Here is a 23,126-nt window from a genome sequence, read left to right as displayed (position 1 = left end):
AAACATGGACAGGTGTATGTGTGTGGATAACATGGTTTGTATGTAGTGAATGGTTTATGGCATGTTGTGCCTTGATGCTATCTTACTCGGCCACTGGGCGAGGAACTGCCCGAACAGGTTTGGCTGGAGGCAGTGGAGTCAGCTCGGCCAGGTCATGGGGAAGTCAGCTAAGGTGGACGTGTCCTTTCAGATTGAATTCGACCTTAATCAATTGGCTATATGAGGGCAAGCCACAAGATGGATGCCGTTCACAACATGGGGTTCGAGACGGAAACCATGATTTAAGGGTGATGGCATCACTCAATCAGGAGGCAAATGCATAGGGATAATGTCCTAATCATTACCGGTCTGCCGACACCAAATTCGTCAGGGTACGATGATATTTTGTGACACGAATGTTGGGCCTCGATACCATATTATAGCAGGGTCCAGAATTTTCAGAACCACACCATGACCCAAGCTTTAGTGACCTCCTGTATAGACTATGGCAATGTGCTATTCCTGGGAACCACTGAAAAAAATCTTAGGCGCCTGCAGGTTCTTCAAAATACCGCAGCACGATTGGTCCTGAGACTACCCAAAAGAGCAGCATCCAAACCAACTCTGGCTGCTCTACATTGGCTACCTATAAAAAAAAGGATCCTATTCAAAGCGCTCTTAATGTGCTATAGGATTACATCGCACAAAGCTCCTCAGTATCTGGCGGACCTAGCCCTCACCTATGAGCCAAGCAGAGCACTTTGCTCTAAAGGGACTGGCCTACTTAAAATCCCCCGTGTCCAAAAAGCCAGAATGGGAGGTCGCTCTTTTAGAGTGCTAGCGGCCAACAAATGGAATTTACTTCCAGCGATTATTAGGCTAGCAGACACTGAAACTAAGATTCTGTTTTCGGTCACGGTAATGCCTCTCTCTCCACAGCGATGGGACACGCCGAGATGGCGTCACCATGCGCTCTACAAACTCCTTTATTATTATTGTTAAGGATACAGGAGCATCACACAGATGCAAGAATACGCCAGTCCTCTTCATACATCACCTCTGCAAAGATTGGTGCAGGAAGTGGATAGATCGCCCTCGCCCAGACGTGAAGATCAGACGGGCAGATCACGGGAGCGTAGGCAAGTCCTCTAACACGGCCAGATCGGCAGTGAGGCAATGAGCAGGAGCTTCCTCTGGCGCCGTTGCCCACTCCAGTGGGAAGAAGTGCTTCACATCATCTAGATGAGTGGTGCAGCATAACAAAATATGGTTGGGTGCTCAGTATACTGTGAAATGGACATGCACTACGTTTTTGTGTGCCTCCAAAGGAAATTCCTCCGAAAAGAGCTCATCCTCACCAGTTAAAGTTGCTTCGGCAGGAAGTAATAACCGTTCTGCGGAAAAAAGGCCATAGAAGAGGTTCCTTCCGCGCAGCGAAGAAAGGGAGTTTACTCCAGGTACTTTCTTGTGTCCAAAAGAAATCAGGAGCTCAAGTTCAGACCTATCCTGAAAATTCGCTTGCCGAACAAAGTCCTTGTGAAGGAGAAGTTTCGCATGTTGGCCCTTCATCAAATATGTCCACATCTACATAGTTCCCATCACAAAAGAAAGTCACCTACGTGGTCTTTCTCTTCCACTCGATCCTCGAAGAGGGACTATTCTCCCACTCTATTGGACAGCCCTTTGTCGAGAGTGTCACCGATAGAGGACATTAGCACATCTCATCATGTGCTTCAGAGAGGGGCTCCGAAGGATGCGAAGGCGTGGATTTTTTTGTTTTTGTCGTCTGCGAACAAATCTATTGACGGACAACTCCTCTGCTGGAAAATATCTGCCACCACCTCGTCGTGCAGCACCAAGTCTAGCTTATCTTCAAAGTGCCAACTAAGCGCGTCAGCTCGCACGTTCTGCTCTCCTGGAAGGTGCACTGCCACTATGGAGAGGTTCCGAGCCAGATGCCAGTGCCAGATCGCTTGAGCCTCCAGGGCGAGAGCGCGTACCACCCTGTTTGTTTAGATAATACCTGGTGGTCGTGTTCTGTTTAGATCAGGAACGAGTTGGACGTGATTGACGGCCAAAAAGCTTTCAGAGCAAGATGGACTGCTCGTAGCTCCAACATGTTTATATGGTAGGACTGCTCTTTTTTGGGCCACCGGCCCTGCATTTGAAGGCACCCCATGTGTGCCCCCCCCATCCTGCAGAGATTCATCTGTTATCAACAATTGCACTGGAACTGGTTGATGGAAAGGGACTCCCACCAATAGGTTCTGCGGCCGAGTCCACCACCTGATGGCCGATTTTGCTGCTTGAGAGAGCCCAATCCGATCCTCCCAGCGACCCGTTGCTTGGTCCCACTTGTCCTCTAGATCTTGCTGCAACGGTCTCATTCTCAGCGTGGTGTTTGGAATGAGAAATATGCAGGTGGACATTGACCCCAGTAGAGATGCCACCCGCCGGACTGCTGGGCTATCTGTCTGAAGCAGAGCCTTGCACTTCTGCATTGAAGAAAGTCTCTTTTCCGAAGGAAATGCTCTTCCTTTGTTTGAATCCAGAGTCGATCCCAAATAATGGATTGTCTGTGTGGGCTGTTAGTCTGACTTCTCCATGTTCACATGAAGCCCCAGTCTGTGGAGCAGATTTAGACAGACTTGGAAATTGTTCCTTACTTTTTGAGGAGATGGCCCTCTGAGGAGCCAATCGTCTAAGTAAGGGTAGACAAACAGACCTTTTCTGTGTAGGGCCGCCGCTACCACTGCCATGCACTTGGTAAAGACTTGTGGGGAAGATTTCAGTCCGATGGGTAAGACCTTGTACTGATAGTGCTTGTTGCCGACCACGAATCAAAGGTATTTGCGATTCTCCTTCCCAACCTTCCTTCTCTGAACTTGGCAGCATGGCTCCTGAGGTCCTACAATACAGACACTTGAATCTGCCGCAGGACTGCATGCACATCCTGAAAGAGGCTAAGAGGCCTTCCACAAGAGCTTTGTACGCTTTTAAGTGGAAGAGATTCTAACTATGGTGTATTGATAATGATTTTGATCCTACAAAGGGGCAGGAGGAAGACCTTCTTCTTTTCCTCCTTTATTTACCCAAAGCGGGTTTGAAATATGCCTCGATCAGGGTTCATTTGTCAGCCATACACAGCATACAGAAAATCACCCAACCAACCTTCTTTTTTCCAATTGCAGGTGGTTAAGGATTTCGTACACGGGTTGAAGAAAGTGTATCCCCCGGTTAGAACTCCTTCCCCCCCTTCGGAATTGAATCTGGTGATGTCTAGATTGATGGGTCCTCCTTTTGAGCCCATTCATAAAGCCACATTGCAGCACCTGACTTGGAAGACCACTTCTCTGGTGGCAGTAACATCAGCGCACAGAGTAAGTGAGATCCAAGCGCTGTGTGCAAAAGAGCCCTATACTGTGTTTCACCACAACAGTAGTGTTAAGGGCTCACCCTGCTTTTTTGCCAATGGTTATCTCTGTTTTATATATTAATCAGTAAATCTCCCTACCGTCCTTTTTCCCAATCCCGCAACTCCTGCGGAGAGGTCTCTCACTCCTTAGACCTTAAAAGAGTGCACAAATTCTATTTGGAGGGTACAAAGGGTATAAGGAAATCGGATCAATTGTTTTTGAATTATGGTGCCATGAGAACAGGTTTCCCAGCCTCCAAAAGATCCATTTCAAGATGGATAGTGCCCTGTATAAAATTGGCCTACCAGTTGGCACATAAACCCCTTTTGTTGTCTCCTAAAGCACATTCCACTAGGGGAAAGGCGGCCATAGTAGCTTTCTTGCATGATGTTCCAATGTCAAATTTGCAAGGCAGCAACTTGGAGATCGGTTCACACTTTCACACGGCATTATTGTCTAGAATCCGATTCCAGGGCGGATGCTCAAGTGGGCCAGGCCTCCTTGAGGAATCTATTCGGATAGTATTATATATCTATCCAGGCTTAGTTATCTGAGCTGGTTGGTTAATTTACCCTTCTGTTTCCTTTGCCCGCAGGGGGTGAGGTGAGGCTCACTATTCTATTCTAGTGCATATGACTATTGATGAGGGTCCCCTGGAAGAGAAGGATTAGTTAATTACCTGTAATCCTAGTTCTCTTCCTGGGGTATCCTCATCAAAGTCATAAGCAACCCTCCCCCCTCCCGGGGAAAGGATTATTGTATTTTTAAAAGGTAATGTCAACTCTTTGTGTTAGGGCTTTTGAGTCACCGCAAAGAACAACTGAACTAACTGTCACCCCTAGGGCATGATGGGAAGCTGGCGGTCATGACTGCCTTAAAGGCACGGTGCCAGTTTATCTCTATATTGCTATGAGTTGGCTTTTTATCCTTTTTAGGCTGTTTTCTGCATTGCAGCCTGGGAGCTGTCTATGCTTTCAGTCCTATCAGAGAGTTTGTGCTGATTGCTAAGCATTAAAACAGTTTTAAAACATGTTCTTCTGTTGTTTTTCCCTGTTTCTAATGTATTCTTTTATGATTTAATGGGGAGTCCTTAGAGCATTATTCAGCTCTAGGGTGTGTAAGGCTGCATTTGCTTTTTTATTAAACATATATATGTATATATGGAGATACATATATGTGGGGCACATATGATTGGGTTTCCGGGGTCCCGCGCATGGGTGGGAATATTCTTGTGCTTGTGACTTTGATGAGGATACGCCTGGAAGAGAAGTATGATTACAGGTAAGTAACTAATCCATCTATGTAGCAAGTGCCTTACCTCTGTAATATATTTTAAAATGAAGCAAGTTTGTCACGAATGAAGTAAGCCTTAATAGATTTGCTGTCATATTTGTGCTTACTAGCAGTTTCTTTGCAGTAGAGTTATTTAAAAATAAATGTATTAGCTGTCTGTCAGACTCCACTTTTCATGACTCCACCCCAGTGGCGTAGCTAGGCCTTAAGCCGCCCATGGTGGCACCTGCATTTGCCGCCTACAGCGGCCTGAATGAAAAGCGGGTGGGGGGGTTGGGGCAGGGGGAGTGCTGGCATTCATGAGGCCGTGGGTAAGAGAGTGGGTTGCTGCCGCCCCCAAAACTTGTGCTGCGGTCCTCACCCCCCCTAGCTACACCGCTGCTCCACCCCTTACGGACTCCAGCCCTTTTGTGCTTACCCTCATAATCCACAATTTATGGTCTCCCAGAGTGTTTTTGTCATTTCCAGCGCCACCTCTGGGTGATCCAAGCATTTCACCATACCAGTTTCGTCATCCTTAGAAATATTAGAAACCCAAAGGTTTGCTCTAGTACCTCGGACGCCTCTCATCTGTCTCTGAAATCCACTCTTCTAGATGTGGGGGCACTAGCTGATATCTTGGGGCCACTAGCTGATATCTTGGGGCCACTTGCCGGACATGTAAACCCTAACAGTCGAGGCTCGCCGGAGACGTAACTCCTGACTACCAATGACGCTGCCTTTCTAAGAGCGTCTATCAGGGAAATTAACATCTCAATTCCCCTCTCTGTATCTAAGCTATGGCAAAGAAGTTCTGGGGGGGTATCAACTGCAATGACTACTCCTGCAGAGCCTGGTCTCACTGACATGGGTAATACATCTACTGCACTGTCTACAATAACAGAACAAAACCACTGCAGGTTTCAGGGGCTCTTTAGAGCTAATGCAGAAGCATTTGCTGAAGAAGCGGTCACCATCCTCCACCTACTGATGTGGGCTCTTTGTCCACTCCCTTAAAGTTGATGGTGTGGAGTGATTCAATCAAATGAGAGACCGTCTTTTAGAGCTCAAAAGACTTCTCTCACCGGTATAGGGAGACTGCTGGAGTATTTGGAGTTTGTGTCGCCCCAGTCAGGACCGCCTGATAATTGAAGGTCAGGTCCTGGAATGCACTGACATGTCCTGATGCACAAACCACCTGTCTGTTGCAGTGTTATTTTACAGACCATTGCCTTTTCGCATCCGTGAAAGTTAGGAAAAAAGGAAATATGACTCAGTCAGCCCTGGCTGCATCATAGCATTTTGTTTTTCTGGTGGGATGGTAGGGAACAAGCAACAAGGCAGAAGTAATTCAGGGCAAGCAACACATTTTGAGGGGGCAGGAGGGACCGAGCAAGCAACAAACCAGAGGCAGGAGGGACGGAACCAGAAACAGTGCAGAGGGATGAGGCAAGCTACAACAGAAGAGCGAAAGAGGGATGGGCAAGCAACTGTTATGGGGCAAGCAACAACACAGGAGTGGGATGGGAGAGACCAGGCAAGCAGCACCATGAGAGTGGGTCTAGCAGCAATGCACAGTAGTCGGGGTGGGAGGCAGAGAGTTTATATAACTTTCTGCAAACATATGCAGGGTTATGCTGCCGCTAAAAGAAAAGGCCGCTCTGAAAGCGCAAGCATTGGGCAAGGAAGCAGTACTTTGGTCATGCTCCAGGGAAGGGATAAACACATGAAGAGGAAGTGAAGCCGGCCGAGTAACACTGTAAGTAAATGAATGACGAAGCCAATAAATAATGAGCAATGTGTGGGTTCTAAGCCCCCTTGAAATTAAATCAAAATGTTCCACATGGGACAGGCATGCGGTGTCTTAGGCAAGACATAAAAAGAGCTGTGATCAAAATAGGGCGGGCAAGGGAGCACATCTGCATGGTCTTAAAAACAAGCTTTAGTCAGTTTATCATCCATTCTCGCAGTTGAATTAATCTCCAATCCAATGCATGTTGTAATGAAAAATGCTGTCAAGAATATGAGTGATGCCGCTATCTTAAATTACGTTAATTACTTCTTCACAAGCTATGAAGCTAGTCTGAAAAATCCATAAATGATGTAGGTCAACTTAAGCAGCACACATCCTATCAGAAAAAATCAAAGCGCAATTTACAGATTACATCTTCATGAGTAGGAAAGATTAAAACATGGCGCAGAACACAAAAAAAGCCAAAGTCCATCAAATGCATTTTTTTTTAAAACAAATTAGATGGCCAAAGAAATCACATTAGAGGAGTTATTCAGTTAATAGAGTACAGTGATTGACTACATATTCAATAGACACTATATTTGCCACTTCATGTAGCGTCCTGTTGTGCATACCTCTCCTATCCTAAACTGCTACTCACTAACTAAAATGGAGGAGCTGGGCCGGGGATCCGTGCAAATGTTCCCTCTATATATATATATATATATTCCACTTATTGCAATTTTGTTCCCATTTTCTAGGACAGAACAGAGATTGATATACTACCCTTTCTGCTACCATGCACCAGTCCATGTCTTCCATCCAAGAATTCACTGTTGGTACATCAGCTTTTGCTATATTGCGCTTGGCTACTACCATTCCCAGCATTGTCCAGGTTTTTTTCTTGCTATTCAAGTCTGTGTGTTCCCAAACATTTAGGAGGCACCTTCTGGCCTCTAGTTCCATATTTGTCGCCAGCACCTCTTCCATGCAGTGGAGCACTTCCACCCAATATATTCTATTGTGTACACATTCCCAAATTATGTGGATAAACGTACCCTCCTGGTTACACTGCCTCTTGTACTTGGGATCTGTCCTGCACCCCATCTTAACCAGCGTGAGGCATGAGCGGTATAATCTGTGTGGGTTCATGAGTTGGATCAACTTGAACATAGATGAAATTGTCACCACTTTTGCGGAGGTCGGTGCCTCTTGCCAGTCGTTCTCTAGATCTTCAATGTCGTTTTCCCATCTCCTGCAGAGCTGTAACAGGGGATGGGGCGCATTGTTGACTAGTTTTTAGTAGGTTGGGAAGATATATTTTTTTGGTGCATATAATCAGGGGGTGGGGGGGGGACTTGTCCAGATTGGGGCCAACGAGTGAGTCATGGTAGGCAAGATGGCCGCTGCGCTGTTGTGCTGAGAGGTCGCATCTAATTCCCTCTCCCACAATGAGTTGACATTTCGTGGAAAAACGCTGTGCTACACGGAGTAATACCTCTAATGGAGTTTGGGCGCTGGTGGCTTGCAGAAGTAACTTTAAAGAAGAAAATATTGCGAGTTGGGCAGGCTTGGGTCCGAGTGAAAGAAGCGCTATTGAGGCTTTTTTCTGGACACTATATGGCTCCTAAAATACCTGTTCGTGCTCCCAACCAGGAGAAGGTGAGCGAGAGGACTAAAAAGCTGACAGATACTTCGGCAACAATGAAGACAGTAACAGCCATTAGCGCAAAATCGGATACCCCAGCAGGAAAGAACACCGGCGCGATTAAAAAAGTATTTCCTCCCCCCCCTCCTCCAGAGAAAGCTAAGAAAGCAGAACTACGAAAACAGAGTTTGATCTCCAAACACAACAATCCAGGAGAGGCGCGCTGCACTAGTAAAAGCAATTCAGCAAAGGGAGATGAGCAGAAGTTACGAGAATCAGGTATGCGGCAGCCTACCATGACGGAGATCTTGACAGTGACAGTGAAACTCCCCGATGCGGTAGCAGCAGAAACGCCAAAATGCGGAGATGCTGTGATGCCGGTCTCCGTTCACGAAGCAGACGCTGACACTCCGGTTGCAGGAAACGTCCTCGAGGACGCAGCGGACGGCGGAGACTCTGTGAGGGCGGTTGCTAGGCAACCGAGAGAGCCGACGCCGAGAGCAAGCCAGATCGTGGAAGCAACGCAGGCAGGCGGCGGTGTACCGGCCGAAGCGGCGCTGGAAAGCAGTGAAGGTGAAGGTAAAGGGGAGCGCGGAGAGGAGGAAATTAATGGCACAAGGAACACGGGAGGCACAACAGTAGATACCACAGCCGATATGCTCGGAGCCCTAATGTTGGTGGAGGAAGAAATAAACGCCTCAAAGAAAAAGCCTGGCTCATGGGGAAGCCATGAAAGTTTAGTGAATGTGAACCTTACAGGAGAGGCAAACAGTAACAAACACCTTCAGGGGGGCGGTGATTGCACTTCTCTAGAAGGGGAAGGCGAATTCTATTCAGTCAACGAAGATTCAGGTTCAACATTATCGTCAGAAACTAGTGCAGAAGAGGACGAACAGGAAGATACTGAATCAGGTATAAGCGCGTCAGAGAAAGAGTCCACAATGAAAAAAAAAAGACATTCTAAACTGGAGAAACGACTTCTCTGGGACTACTCAGCAACCTCACAAGTATATCAGGAGGAGGATGTACATGAAAACACGGCGGAGGGAGCAGCAGCTGCTGGCGGTAACCCCGCACAACGGGACCCTTTTCATACCCTGTTCTTGACTCTTAAACAAATGCAAAGCGAAGCAAGGGCAGAGAGCCGCAGGGCGAGGCAGGCATCAAAGAAAATCCAAAACAGCTTAAGGAAAGTCAATAAACTGTATGATGAACTGGTGGACCGTGTCACAGAGGTTGAGGAGCGCACTGGCAAGCTGGAAGATGATGTTGGGAGATGGCAGTCATTCAAGACCGAGCAAGAAAGAATGGCAGAGGATATGCGTTGGAAGATGGAGGACTTTGAAAATAGGCAGAGGAGGAACAACGTTCGCTTGCTGGGTGTGGAAGAAGGGGCAGAAGGGCAGGACGTCAGGCAATACGTGATAAAGTTGCTGAAGGGTGCCTTTCCAGAATCCCAGTGGCAGTGGGAAACAGAAATTCAGAGGGCACATAGGTTCCCATTTACAGTAAAAAAAAGCCGGGGGGGCAGGAGGAGGAGGGAGGGATGGCCAGAAAAACCATCCCAGGGCAATATTGGTGTATATTGGGAACTTCCTGCTCAGAGAGGAGATTTTGAGTAAGGCAAAGCCAGAGAGTAGGAGGACTTTTGAAGGCACCACCTTTTTCGCTAGACCTGACTTCTGCCATTTTACTGTAGAGAGGAGGTGGAAGTTAAGGCAGTTGATCGCACCATTCCAAGCTCTCGGTATGGAAGCATATTTACTTTACCCAGCCAGACTAAAAGTAATCGTGAGAGGGAAAACTTGGATGTTTAACGCAGAGATTAAAGCTGAGCTCTTCTTAGAAGAAATGAGGAGGCAGAAGGGAGGTTAAAAGGTATAGATATTTATATATGGCTATACATGTTTCTGGATAAGAGTGAGGGTGATTTAAGGGGAGCACAGCAAAATTAAGTGAAGTGAGTGGGGGAGGGAAGCGACTTGCACAACAACAAAGGCGGGCACACATAGGTCAGTTGACCTATTTGCCTGTAAAAGGGAGGGGGGAGGGGGCAGAGCAGGGGTGGAGAGGGAGGGGAGGGGAGGGGGGGGTGGAACGACAACATTTTTTCTTTAAGATATGGCACATTGTTATGTATTCAAGAACTTGTGAAAATATGCAGTCTGGTTTGATGATGTTAAATAATGTTTATCTTGTATGGTACCTGTCAAAGTTAGCACAATGGCATGTAGGATAGTATCACTGAATGTATGTGGTTTAAATGAGCCTAATAAGAGAATGAGAGTTGCAGCGTATTTGAAATCTTTGCGATTAGATTTGATATGTCTGCAAGAAACCCATATAGAGTCAAGTAGGGCATACCTTTTAGAGCAATTAGGATTTGATTTGTTGGCAAGATCTAGACAAGAGACTAGGACCAGAGGAGTAGCAATCCTGGGTAGACAAAGGGATGTCGTGGTAGGGAAGAAGAAGGAAGACAAATGGGGTAGATGGGCTATCTTAGAAATCTGTTTTAAAGGGCAGAAATTAACGCTAGTTACTATCTATGGATCAACAGAAGATGACCCTGATGTATTTCAGTTTCTTGATGCGGAGTTAGCCCAGTGGAATGAACCCATAGTATGCTGTGGAGAAGTTACCCAGGGTAATCTCAGACCATAGTCCGGTGATCCTTACTATTAAAATCAACCAAATACCAAGAATTCCTGCACAATGGACTTTTGAGAGAGGCCTTTTAAAGGATCCTGCATATAGGGAGCATATGGTAGTTTGGATCAAATGGTTTTGGGATATAAATAGGGGGACAGCAGCCCCAGGGGTGGTCTGGGATACATTCAAGGCAGGAGTAAGGGGTGAAACAATTAGTTTTGCAATGGGGAGACAAAAAAGGGAAAGGGAAAGGAGAGAAGAGATAGGACAGAGGTTGTTAAGAGAGGAAGGGAACTTAAGCAGGGCTATAAGACACAATCTACCCTTAGAGGATTGTCTGCTTAAGATCATAGCGCTAAAAGCTGAAGCAGTGGAAGGTCTTGCAAGGCAGGCAGCAGATAACTTCTTAACAAAAAAGGAAAAAATATACGAACTTAGTGAGAAGGTGGGGCGGGTGCTGGCAATTAGAACTAGGCAGAGAGCAGCTGAAGCAGGTGTAAAGGAAGTAAGAGACGCGCAGGGGAACATGGTCATGGAGACTAACCTAGTAAGAGAAGTCTTTAGAAAATTCTATGCGGATTTATATACTCCAGAAGATCCAACGAATCTAGAAGAGATTGATAAATATTTGAGGAATATTCCGCCACCAACAATGTCAGTAGAAGACAGGGAGATATTAGATGGACCATTGCAGCTTGAAGAGTTAGAGGAAGCTCTTGGAAGTTTACCGGCAGGGAAAGCGGCAGGGCCGGATCAGATTCCACTTGAATTTTATCAAATATTCAAAAAAGAGCTTTTGGCAGACATGTTTATGATAATGCAGCAAGCACAGGTAGGGGAACCCAGCCCGGAGACGTGGGGAGGGGCTAACATAATAGTTATTTTGAAAAAGGGGAAGCCACCAGAAACACCAGGGTCATATAGGCCAATCACATTAATGAACTCTGACGTTAAAATCTACTCTAAAATATTAGCAAAAAGGCTGGCTGGGATAATCGAGCAGCTTGTAACCCCTATCCAGCATGGATTCATTCCTGGGAAAGGGACCACGCAACATGTAAGGACGGTGATCACGATGTTGGACTCTGCGGATATCCTAGGAGACCCTGTCGCAGCACTATTTCTGGATGCCGAGAAGGCATTCGACAGGGTCTCATGGGATTACCTGTGGCAGGTTATGAGGTGGTGTGGATTGGGGGAACCTTTTATAAAAGCCATACGGGTACTGTATAATGCTCCAACAGCAAGTATAAGAGTGAATGGAGGGCTTTCTGATAAAGTAAAAATTGCTAGGGGGACTAGGCAGGGATGTCCCTCCTCTCCCCTGCTGTTTGCGCTATATTTGGAACCACTATTGCGTAGGCTTGAAGCTAATCAAAAGATACCACCAATGAGGATTAATAACTGTGTGGTGAAGACCTTAGCCTACGCAGACGATGTTGCAATTTTAACGCCTAATCCGACCATAGCTATAAAAGAGGTGGAGTTAGAGGCTCAGAGGTTTGGAAAGATCTCAGGATATAGCCTAAATAGATTAAAAACGCAGATAATCAAAAATAGATATACTGTATGTACTGATGATAGGGTGGTCAACTCAGCAGTGTACTTAGGGGTGCTTTTAACGACAAGTTTGGATAACATAGTAGAGCAGAATTTGGCACCTCTAATTGATAAAGTCAAAAAAGACTTAGAAAGGATGAATAATTTGCACCTTTCCCTTATGGGCTGCACAAATATAATTAAAATGTTAATTTTACCTAAATTTTTATATTTCTTTCGTTCTATTCCTTTAGTATTTGAGGCTAGATGGTTTAATTTGTTAGAGAAGGTACTTAATAGATTTATTTGGGCACACGGGAAAACTAGACGGGCCTATAGATATATGACCCTCCCAAGAGAAAGAGGTGGCTGGGGGGCACCTGATTTTAGGTTATATCAAATGGCGGCAGCACTTCAGTATATGCAGGGGTTAATTGGGGGTGGAGGAAGTGATAGCAGTGTTACGACTATGTCAACAGAAGTTTACTCTATAGTATTAGGGGCAGAGGCAGAAAATAATTTTTTAAATAGAATTGAGTTTGGTTACCACAAACGGACTAGATTTAAGACTGTAGTGGCAGCAGGTAGGGTATGGATTGCATTCCTAAAAAAAATGGGGCTGGGAAGATATAACAGATATATCAGGCTCTATAAGAACAGATCTTTCCCGGCGGAAGTATTTGCAGATTCGATAATGTTGAGTTGGTACCAAAAAGGAATAGGGCAGATTGGGGACTTAATGGATGGGGAGGCGTTAGTTCAGTTTACAGATCTTATCCTCAAGTATGGGATTGAGAGGAAGGACTTTTTCAAATACCTACAGGTAAGGAGCTTCCTCTGTCGTAAGCAAGGTGGTAGTGCGGGATTTAGTACTAATGAAGTATTGGAGAAAATAAAATTGGGGAGGGACTGCACAATTAGATCTTTTTATGCATGTCTAGCAAAAAGTAAAATTGATGATTTAGAGAAAGTTAGCAACAAATGGATTGAAAAATTGGGTGGGGAGACTGGACATTTTCAAGAATCCCTGGACATGGGATGTAATGTTCTGTGCTCAGGTCCCATGCAATCGCAGCATTATAAGACTCTATTCTCGTTGTACCATACTCCCGCCAGGATAGCTAAATGGGGAGGCACCACTGGCACCACCTGTCCACGTTGTAATGCAGGGGATGCAGATATTATCCATATGTTTGCTACCTGCCCTCAGCTCTATTCCCTGATTAAAAATATGGAAGATTTTCTTAGTAATACTCTTGACATACGAACCAAATTGACACCTATGATGATACTGTTTGGGAGAGATAATCAAGTTGGTTCTGATCAGAAGGAATTCATGTTTATAGCTACCGCAGTTATGAGATTAACAATAGCAAGAGTTTGGCTAGACAAGGTACCCCCAGGAATGCATGTATGGCTGGCAAATTTACTAGCTAGTTATAACCTTAAGAAAGCTATTTATGCACGCAAGGGGAAAAGGGGTAGGAGACTTGGGCTCAAAATCTGGGAACCAATAGCCAAATGGAAAGAAAGGATGGCAATATAAGATATTGTAACAGAATATGAAATTTTGAACTGTAAATTATATGGCAGGATATCTCTATTTTGCTTATATTGTTTATACTGTTTAAAACTTCAAACCAGCGAAATTTGAAATTTTTGATGTATAAAATATACAAATGTATGATGTAAAATACAATGTGCATATTAAGAAAAAGGAAAAATAAAAATTATTTAATAAAAAAAAAGGAACTGGGGGGGGGGACTTGTCCCTTGGAGATGGTTGCCTGAAAGGTGTGCCTAATCTGCATATATCTAAACATCTCTGTGGCTGCTAGGTCGTAGTCGTGCTAAGGAAATTACTTGTATAACCTGAATATTTCCCAAAATTCGAGAATGTTTAGAACTCTGTTTATTGATGATTTGGGCGATGCTAAATACAACAATGTTGTCTGCATACAGGGTGATTAGATCTTCCCAGCCCTCTGACCATCTCAGACCCTTTATCAATGTATCTTTGCCTATCCATGACGCTAACGGTTCAAGTAGTAAGGCAAAAAGCAACAGTGTCGGGGAACAGACCGGTCCCATCCCTCTCCTGAGAGCTTAGACTGGGGACTTTTTATTATTTACCACCCCCTGTGCTGATGGGTCGTTATATAGGAGGCTAATCCAACCCACAAAGTTGGGACCAAATCCCAGTTTACTCAGGACTGCAAATAAATAGAGAAATTCGATTTTATTGAATGCCAATGTAGCATCTAGGGAGATCACCACTGCATCTTCTCTTAGCGTATCTACTCTTCCCAACAACCCATGCAGTCACTGAAGGTTGAGTGCTGTGTTTCCCTCCGGTAGGAAGCTGGATTGATAAGGGGGCACCAGATTCAAGATAACCTGTATCAGGTGCGTGGCCAGCAGTTTTGCTAAGATCTTAACTTCTGCGTTAAGCAGTGAGATGGGACAATATGAGGAGCATTTGCTTCTGGATTTACTGTCTTAATGTATAACAACTATCGTGGCCAGTCTCTGGTTTTCTGGAAGTCTACCCACTTCTCAACTCTCTAGGTACATATCTCTCAGGTAAGGGGCAATTTTATTGGGCACCAATTTGTAAAGTTCTATCGGTAGGCCGTTGGGTCCCATTGCCTTTCCAGATTGTAGGCTCCTAATGGCATGTGCTGCTGCTACATTTGTTATGTCGCTATCCAGTAGCGTTAAGTCATCCGCTGCAAAGGATGGGAGGGGCATATCTGCCAGTAAGGCTCTCGATTTCCATTCGGAGACGGTATTACTGGATGCTTTAATTTGCTCATCGTTTGTTGTGGACTCTTCCAATATCGATTGCGTACAGTGCAGCATTTCTCCTCCATCTTCTATAAGCTCTGTTACTAGTCAATTCGCATGGTCGCGCTTGTCAAGCCATGCAAACAATTTCCCTGCCTTGTCCCTAATCTTGTATATCTTAAGTGTGGCTCTGTTAAGTGCTTTTGCTGCATCTGTGACCAGGTCTTTAACAAAAGTTAGATATAAAAAAAGACTTTAAAGCTATAGTTCTTGTGTGACACTTTTGTTGTTGTTTTTTGTGTTTTACTGATGGGATTTTGAGGCTCTGTGGATTTATTGGCGCTATTCTCCCGCTTGCTGTTCTCCCATTACGACGCATGCCCATATCGGGGAGTGGTCCGAAATACCCCTTCCCAGATAAAATACCTCCATAATTTTCCCCACCTGGTCAGCTGGGGTAAGTACATAGTCTATCCTAGAAAGGTTATTATGAGCACTTGAGTGGAATGTGAATTATATCTCGCCGGGGTAGTGGGTACGCCATGATTGATGTACCAATCCCATTGTCCACAGAAATTTGTGGCAGTACGACCATGTGGATTGTGGGCTTAAAATTACCCATATCCCCTACTATGCAGAGTGCCTGTCACCCTGTCCCCAAACTAATCTATAAGATTTGAGGGGGGTGGTCTATCTGTATTCTCACCTGCCTCCACCCGTACATTTTACTATATTCGTTTCAGCCCAATTATTGTAAACCTTAAAGGTTAATGTCACTTAGCAGGCTTCCAGCCACTTCATTTGGTGTTCAGACAGAGTTGGTTTGCCGCCGATTGTCCTTGTTGTGGACTCTGCACGTCTGTTGAGTACGAAAACGCCTCAGCTACCCGCTCCCTCTGGTTTCTCAAGTCTGGTTGTCGTTACTTGTCGTTCTTCCGAGCCGGTTTGTCTTTTGGGAGGTGTCTCCCGCCACAGCCTGGTATTGTTTCCTTTTACCAGTCTCTATCCTTCCAGCCATTCTTGCGCCACCTCTGGGGTATCAAAGAACTGTTTTTTCCTCTGCTTCGATTTGCAATTTCACTGGGAACAGCATTGAGTATTTCATGCCCAAGTCTCAAAGCTCTTTTTTGATTGCCAGAAAGGATCTTCTCTGCTTCTGGACCTTTACTGTGAAATCGGGAACGAAGGTTATTGCACTGTTTTTATATGTGACTGGTGGGGCACTGCAGGTAGTTTGCAATTCAATGTTTCGATCTCTAAAATTGAACAGTCTAGCCAGCAATGGTCTAAGAGGGGCCCCTGGTTTCAGCCTACCGCCGGGTATCCTGTGGGCTCTTTTAACTGAGAAGAAATTTCAGAGGCCCATCGGTTGTAGACATTTGGTGATTAGCCATTTGACAAAGCGGTCAGCTGAGGACCCCTCCACTTGTTCAGGGACCCCTACGGTTCTATCAAATTCAAAATTGATCACAATACATTACAAATACCATAAATAATGAACTCAGCAGACCTAAGGAACCGTTTCGCTTTGCTAAACTAAACAAAACGCCTGCGATAGTGTCTTCCCCCTCATATCGCCTGATGCAGCAACTTAATTCACTGCCTCAAATATGTCTTCCCGCGCTGATGCCATTAATCAGAATTAAGGCATAACCACGTTTAGTCACGGTCCACCAATCTCACCAAAAATCTCATAAAATTCTCCTTCCACTTCAACAAACTATTGTTTTCTCAACAACATGTTCCTGCAAAACAGCATCATTTCTGAGACCCTAAAATGGGACAAATGACACACATTCCCCCACCTAAAAAAGTCCTTAGCAAATGCGAACCCATCACAAACTCGCCAAACCTCTCATGGCTGGGTACAGGTATTAAGCACTGTCTCAAGGTCACAACCCAGAAACGGCTATATTAAAAATGCTAGATGATTCTCTTGCTGTCGTGGACAGCGGTGGAGTATAGTAATCCTTGATTTAACAGTGGCCTTTGATGCCGTAGGCAACCAAAACTAACCTGCAGACTTGACCCGCACATAAATATATAAGGTACTTTGAGCTAATGCTTCTTATCATAACCCTTTCATCGAAACACCTAGAGAGGATTGTCATTTTTAGTTCTGATATTGTTCCTGTTGACTTTGTGGTCCTGGAAAGGTCTATCTTATCCCCCTTCGCTTTTCACCATTATTGTGGGGCCATTGTCAATAATGCTCAAACATAGTCATCTCTGTACGTACACCAGAATGAGGGCGATACTCGGGGTATCTGAGAACGTAATCCATCAATTACCAGCTGACTCGAGCTCAATTATAGCTTCATTCAAATCCGAGTGCAGGAGGCTGGTATTCTATATGAAGAGGACAAATGGTGCCAGATTAGTGGTTTTCATATTCAGTAACAGGGAAGCTAATGTTCCCCGTATGCTATTTTATAATTGCTAGATGATTAATATATGCCAGTAAAACTAAATAAAATAGTAGCTTCAGTATCGCCCAGATGTTCACTTGTGGTGACTATTCAAGATCTAGCTTATCCTTTCTCCATATTCCCCCACATATGTTTCTCAGCTGTTTTTATCACCTTCTCCTATGGCATTTTATATTTTAGCACCCCTTCTTTGCTCCTGAACTTTTAGACTTTCCTTCTCCGCTGTACGGGCGAGACTCCCTTTTGTTCCCCTGTTTAATGCCAAAAGTTTAATTTTCCAACTTTCTTATTAGTTCTACATTTTCTAACTACTTGTGTCATTCTGGTTTGCCAGTTCTTATCGCATTCTTCAACTACTGTTTAAATAATGTACTTTGTTTGGCTAGCTTGTGGTTCTCAGGATTATATACAAGAATTATTTCACTCTCCGTTGTTGGGTGTGTTAAGAGCACTCTGATACTACTTGATTTTGTTGCACTATATAAAAATGTAAATAAAAACAAAAACTAAGCTATTGGGGATTCTTTTTATGTATTGTTAAACCAATTCCATACATTTTATTGCAATTTTTCTAGAAAGGTATTGATTGGGCAGTTATGGAAATTCAGTCACCATCATCCAGACCAAGGATTCACTTTCATAACAAAAATGATTCTAGCCCTATTTCTCAGTTAGCTTTTTTGAGGCTGGAGTAGAAAGGTGGTTTTACTTTTTTATAGAACTTGACTTTCATTAGCCATATTTCACTTCCTCCGTTAGTTCACCAGCTTGGGATTTCCTTCCATCCCTTGGTATGCATCAGAGTAGGTTTCTGCCAACTAACCTAGTCGCCACTGTTTAGTTGAATGCATTTATGATTTCCATTTCAGGCTGAGACCCGGACTTCAAAAACTTCAAACTGCACCTTGTCTTGACAGACGCCCAGTAGCATGTGGAGACCCACCGGTGAGAGGAAGGAGCGGTGCCCACAGAAGATACGCTAGCCCACTGCGCGTGTGGGTGTATGCGACTGATGCTCAGATGTAGCTCTGAGGCCGCTCAAGTCACAAGAGTTACAGATGAAGCACATTATCTATTTGTAAATGTTTTTTCTTTTAGGGCTATAACTATTGACCTAAAGAAGTCTTCATGGGCGGACAGTATTATAGTGATAAACTTTTATCAGAATCTTATTTAAAATGTTTCTATGGGTCTAACGTGATGGGGTGTTGTTAATGTATAAATTGTAAAGATAATTTATCATCTACTTAGTTCATGTAAAAAATGTCAATGCTGCCAATGATATTGTTGATGGAGATGGCTTGTTTGAAAAGTGCTAACCACTGATCAGAAGACCACTATATACATGCTCGGGATTGGCTGGCGCTAGGAGCAGGATCAGACCCGAGTCATGCTTGGAAGTTGTCTAACTGGTAGAACTTGGGTACATCATGTTGTACCATGTGATAAACAGAGAGATGCAGAATTCAGGGGCATTGTCTCTGGTCCAGTTCTTTTGGGTTGTGCTAGGCAATACCAAAAATGTAATGGCTGTCATTTGGGGCTTACTCCCCTGACTAGCCACAGTGAGATGGTTTGATGAAAAACAAAATGGCTGCCCGGTCATGTCAGGAGAGATCTATGCTTCAATTTAAACTTGGTCAAGAGGTTAGTCCTGTTCTAGGAAAACAGAACTCACAAGAGTTGATCATTTATGGTTCGACTGTCAAATGTTGTGTATGTGTGTGACGATGTGAACGTTTTAGTTCAAACTACCATTTTCTTCTAACCTACAGCATGAAACAAATTATTGAACACATTCACTAATGATGCATACAATGGTTTATACAAGTAATACAGGAGTTCTGCAGTTTTTCAGTAACCTTTATTAATGGGACTCTTTAAGCCAGAAACATTGATGGGCATTCTGACCAATGTTGCTAATTTGGGTTTGTTTTTGTTATAACTGTGCCCCAGTATGACCTCATTATTTATTCATTTTATTTTACAAATGTTTTGCTTTTCCAGTTAATTGTGTTTATTTAAAAAATATTTGACTGTATGAATATCACAGAAATATTTTGAAGTGCCCTGCCAAGTTCTTTTTACCCAGACAAGGGTTCAGAAGACACTGTTGAAGCCGTTTTGACTTGAGACTAAACTTTGAATCCAAAATAACTTCTTTCTGAAGTGACTTGCTAGATGCAGCTATGGCATTAAAATATTGTTCCAGTTTTAAATCTGCAGCTTGTCTGTCCATCACCAGAGGTATGCAGAAAAGCTCTAATTTATGAAGGTGCACCGTTGGCAATGAGTAGTAGTCTGTTTGCATGCAATCATCCACAAAAGACGTGAGTAAGGCATGTAGAGCTGTGCATGCTAGAAAAACCATGTTGTGAATGGTTTGCGATTCACAAAGCATATAGTGGAAGCAGATTAGACAGTTTTGTTATCATTTCAAGGGAGGAGAGCAATGGATCTGTCTTACGTGTACATACTTCGATCAAGATCTGTAAAAAGATAAAACATTCAGATGTTGTGAACACAAAGTAAGGGACCTGGCCAGATTTGCAGTGTAATCCGTTTGGTACTGATGGAGATTGTGTGGTTGGTGCTGTATATAGGCATTTGCATGGTGGCCAAAAGACATGATGAGGCTCTGAATCATTAGCACTTATTTGCAATGTTGTACCGCTGAATACACCGACTGTTACCTGTATCAACGTTGTGTTCAGAATAGTCGTTCTGTACACTGACTGAGCCTCTAGGCAGGCTGTCCTTGTGATGTTTGTGATTTGTGTGTGTGTGGTTCATTGCTTGTGGGATTTTGCACAACTACCCTCTTAGCTCCCTTAAAGGACTTGTCTGTTTTTAAAATTGTGTTGTCAGAAAAGAAGTCATTGCCGTACACAACTGTACTATTACCAACAATTTTGTTTAATTAAATAGCAAGTAGCAATAAACTTACATAAATCCCATGCAGATGTGGATGGGCATCTCCTGATTAATAATTGTATCCTGTAAATAAAGAGCGTGCAATGGGGGCTTTTGCTTGTGTTGTCTGATACCTAAACTTGTCATTGCTTTTGCCTTCAGTAGCAGTATCACTGTAATATTGTGGGTAATTTTCAAAATACAACTTTTTTTTCAAAAACAAAATGTCTTTGGCTTTGTCATGATTCCTTGCAGCATGACGTCTTACCCGAGACATCACCAGGCTTTTGTTGGGAATGATAGATTGGAGAGAGAGTTTAGAATGTAAATGCAATTAGAGCACTAAGACAAGCACTGCACCACAGACTCGCAAGGAACAGATCACATTAGATGTAAGGCATCCATTGATTAATACTGTATTCTGGGATGGCTGAAAACAAGGAAAGTTCCACAGTATTGGATCTTTTATAGATTCGCATACTTTTGAGTTATTATTCGCATTGTGCTGATAAGCTACAGTACAATTAACATATAAATATCCAACATATTAGTCTATGTAGCCGATCAACCTCATTGTGTTTCTATAATGTACTAATGTACTTGACGAGGTAGAAAGGCATAAACATGAAATCTTGGGTGTCATGTTTAGATATTTTATACTGCGGGTTGTTTGTTAGGGTTCCTGAACACTGAGCTCTCTTTTATTTGCAACTATTTCCAAGGTTTAACAGTTGTTTGCCGATGCAGCTTCGATTAAACTTCTGTTCACAGATAATGCATTATTTTGGAGCATTTCTTTCTTCTTGAGTTCTCCTCTCAGGTTTAGCTTATGTAGTCTCTTTCGATGCCTGTATCTGAGTTCATGCGCAGAGGAAGGGTTTTATATTGTGCCTTTGTTCCTCTGTCTTTTACTGTGCCTGCTAATGCTTCAAATGTGATGGGTGGCCAAGATATTTTCTGATGAGCTGCAAGGTGAGTGCATCAATTTGCCTTCACCACACTTCATCCCTGAGGACTGGAACATCTTCAAGTGTTTTTGCATTTAATTATGATACTTCTCTTCTATACGAACATCTGCTAATCTCAATCTCCCATTCTTGTGTTAGGAAAAATCTCAGAAAAGCAAAGCATTTGAACTGTAAGCTTCACTGAACAAGTGTGTAAAATGTACTGTCCCAACAGTGTAGCTGTCTTTGGAAAACATGCCCTTCACTTTTAAAAAGCTTGGTTCTGCCTATTGACACCTAAGGGTTTGGTTTCTGTGAAAATGTCAGTCATTTAGCAAATGACTTCTGGGTTAAGGACTATAAACTCATCTACCACATATGCATTATTAGTCATTGCCTCAGTGATCATCCACAATGACTCCCAACCAGTTCCTATCGAAGTCTCTGTTCGTAGCAGCAGGTTGTGTGGCTGAAAGGTCATTGTTGAGACCGCTCATGGATGGTGGATTTTACTTCTACTTCCAACTGGTGTCTGCTACTGGAGACATTGCCTCTGATGGTCAAGTGACAGCTGAAAAAGTCTGGTACCCTCTATGGATAGTCTAGGAGACAGGGTTAAATCCACAATTTACAACATAAAAAACAACCACACCCTGACTTATATTTCTTCTATTATATGTAATAATTCATACAATATGTGGTCCAACTTACAAGTGGTCATTTTATCCCCAAAACTATTTATTTCCAACTCAAATAATATAGAAATGTGTATATATAATGTACATTTGTAAAGTTGTATACTTTTTTCAAAACAAAGAATAATGTTAACTATGACAGGCCCCTTTTCTGTTGTAAAGCAAAAAGAATAAAAAATAAATTTGTTGAACAAAGAAAGGAGCACCAACAGGCAAACCACTACAAACTAGTAAGCCTACCCCATCATATGTACGGTTTTGTTAATTCAATAATGGTGGTTTAGTCCTGAGGAATGTGGCAGCCAAATAAAACTGGTCACCAAAACATGTCAACTGTGTTACTAGACCCATGAGAAGCCAACCAAAAGTGCTGAAAAAAGAGTTCAAAATGCAGGCACTACGAAATTGTGCATATCACGGGGTCATATTGTTTTGATAGTGGCGTGGTGTACGAGTCTGATAGTGTGATTGTTGGAATGCATGAAGTGTGGAAAGATTGGGTTTGACATAGTTTTATTTAGAATCGTGTACTCTGAGACTTTGCTTTAAAAAAAAGTGTATAACTTTATGAATGTATATAGAATTAAATTGAATTTTTGTAAATGACTTGTGTATAAATTGAGTTGGTGTTTTTTTTTTTTAAATACCACTTGTAAATTGGACCATACATTTTATAAAATATACCATAAAGTATGTGAAAAACAGTTAAAGGAGGGTTGTTTTTTTCATGTTGAATATTACCTCTGAGCTTTATCAGCAAGGAGCAGCGCCTCAAACAGGAGCGTAATCGACTATTTCCCGTTATGCCAGCTGGCATGTGGGGCAGCAACGAAGGACCTCCACTTGTGTTAAGAAGAAGTAGTGGCTCATGTTGCGGTTTCCGAAACACATACACTTTTTATGGGACAAGATCTTTAGCGTTTTGTCCAACCACAAACCAGGAGGACCAGTGGATGGTGTATCATGTGTTCTCTACTTTTAGGCCAGTTCGGCTTGGGTGACTCTACCATTAGACCAAGCGTCTACTGGCAAAGCTCTCCAGGTCACTGAGATACACAACCCCTCTGCCACTTCAAGGTGGCGATCCTCTAAGCATCTCAAGTGAATGTTAGATGAT

The 23,126-nt window shown here is 43.4% G+C and overlaps 1 protein-coding gene across 3 annotated transcripts in view; it reads left to right on the top strand.

The window, feature by feature from the left end:
* The window catches only part of ZFAND2B (zinc finger AN1-type containing 2B), a 127,003-nt gene extending 106,411 nt beyond the window's left edge, over positions 1-20,592 (top strand). For all 3 annotated transcript variants that reach the window (XM_086954360.1, XM_086954362.1, XM_086954361.1), the window contains one exon: positions 18,324-20,592. In XM_086954360.1, the coding sequence (XP_086810486.1) occupies positions 18,324-18,368 (45 nt within the window). In that variant the 3' untranslated portion in view covers positions 18,369-20,592. The remainder of the gene's footprint in view (positions 1-18,323) is intronic.
* The last annotated feature ends 2,534 nt before the right edge of the window (positions 20,593-23,126 follow it).

The sequence above is a fragment of the Lissotriton vulgaris genome, chromosome 2_1, assembly GCF_964263255.1.
Source record: "Lissotriton vulgaris chromosome 2_1, aLisVul1.2, whole genome shotgun sequence".
Lineage (NCBI taxonomy): Eukaryota > Metazoa > Chordata > Amphibia > Caudata > Salamandridae > Lissotriton > Lissotriton vulgaris.
Note: the sequence above shows the minus strand (reverse complement) of the source record. Positions and strands in the feature narration are given on the sequence as shown.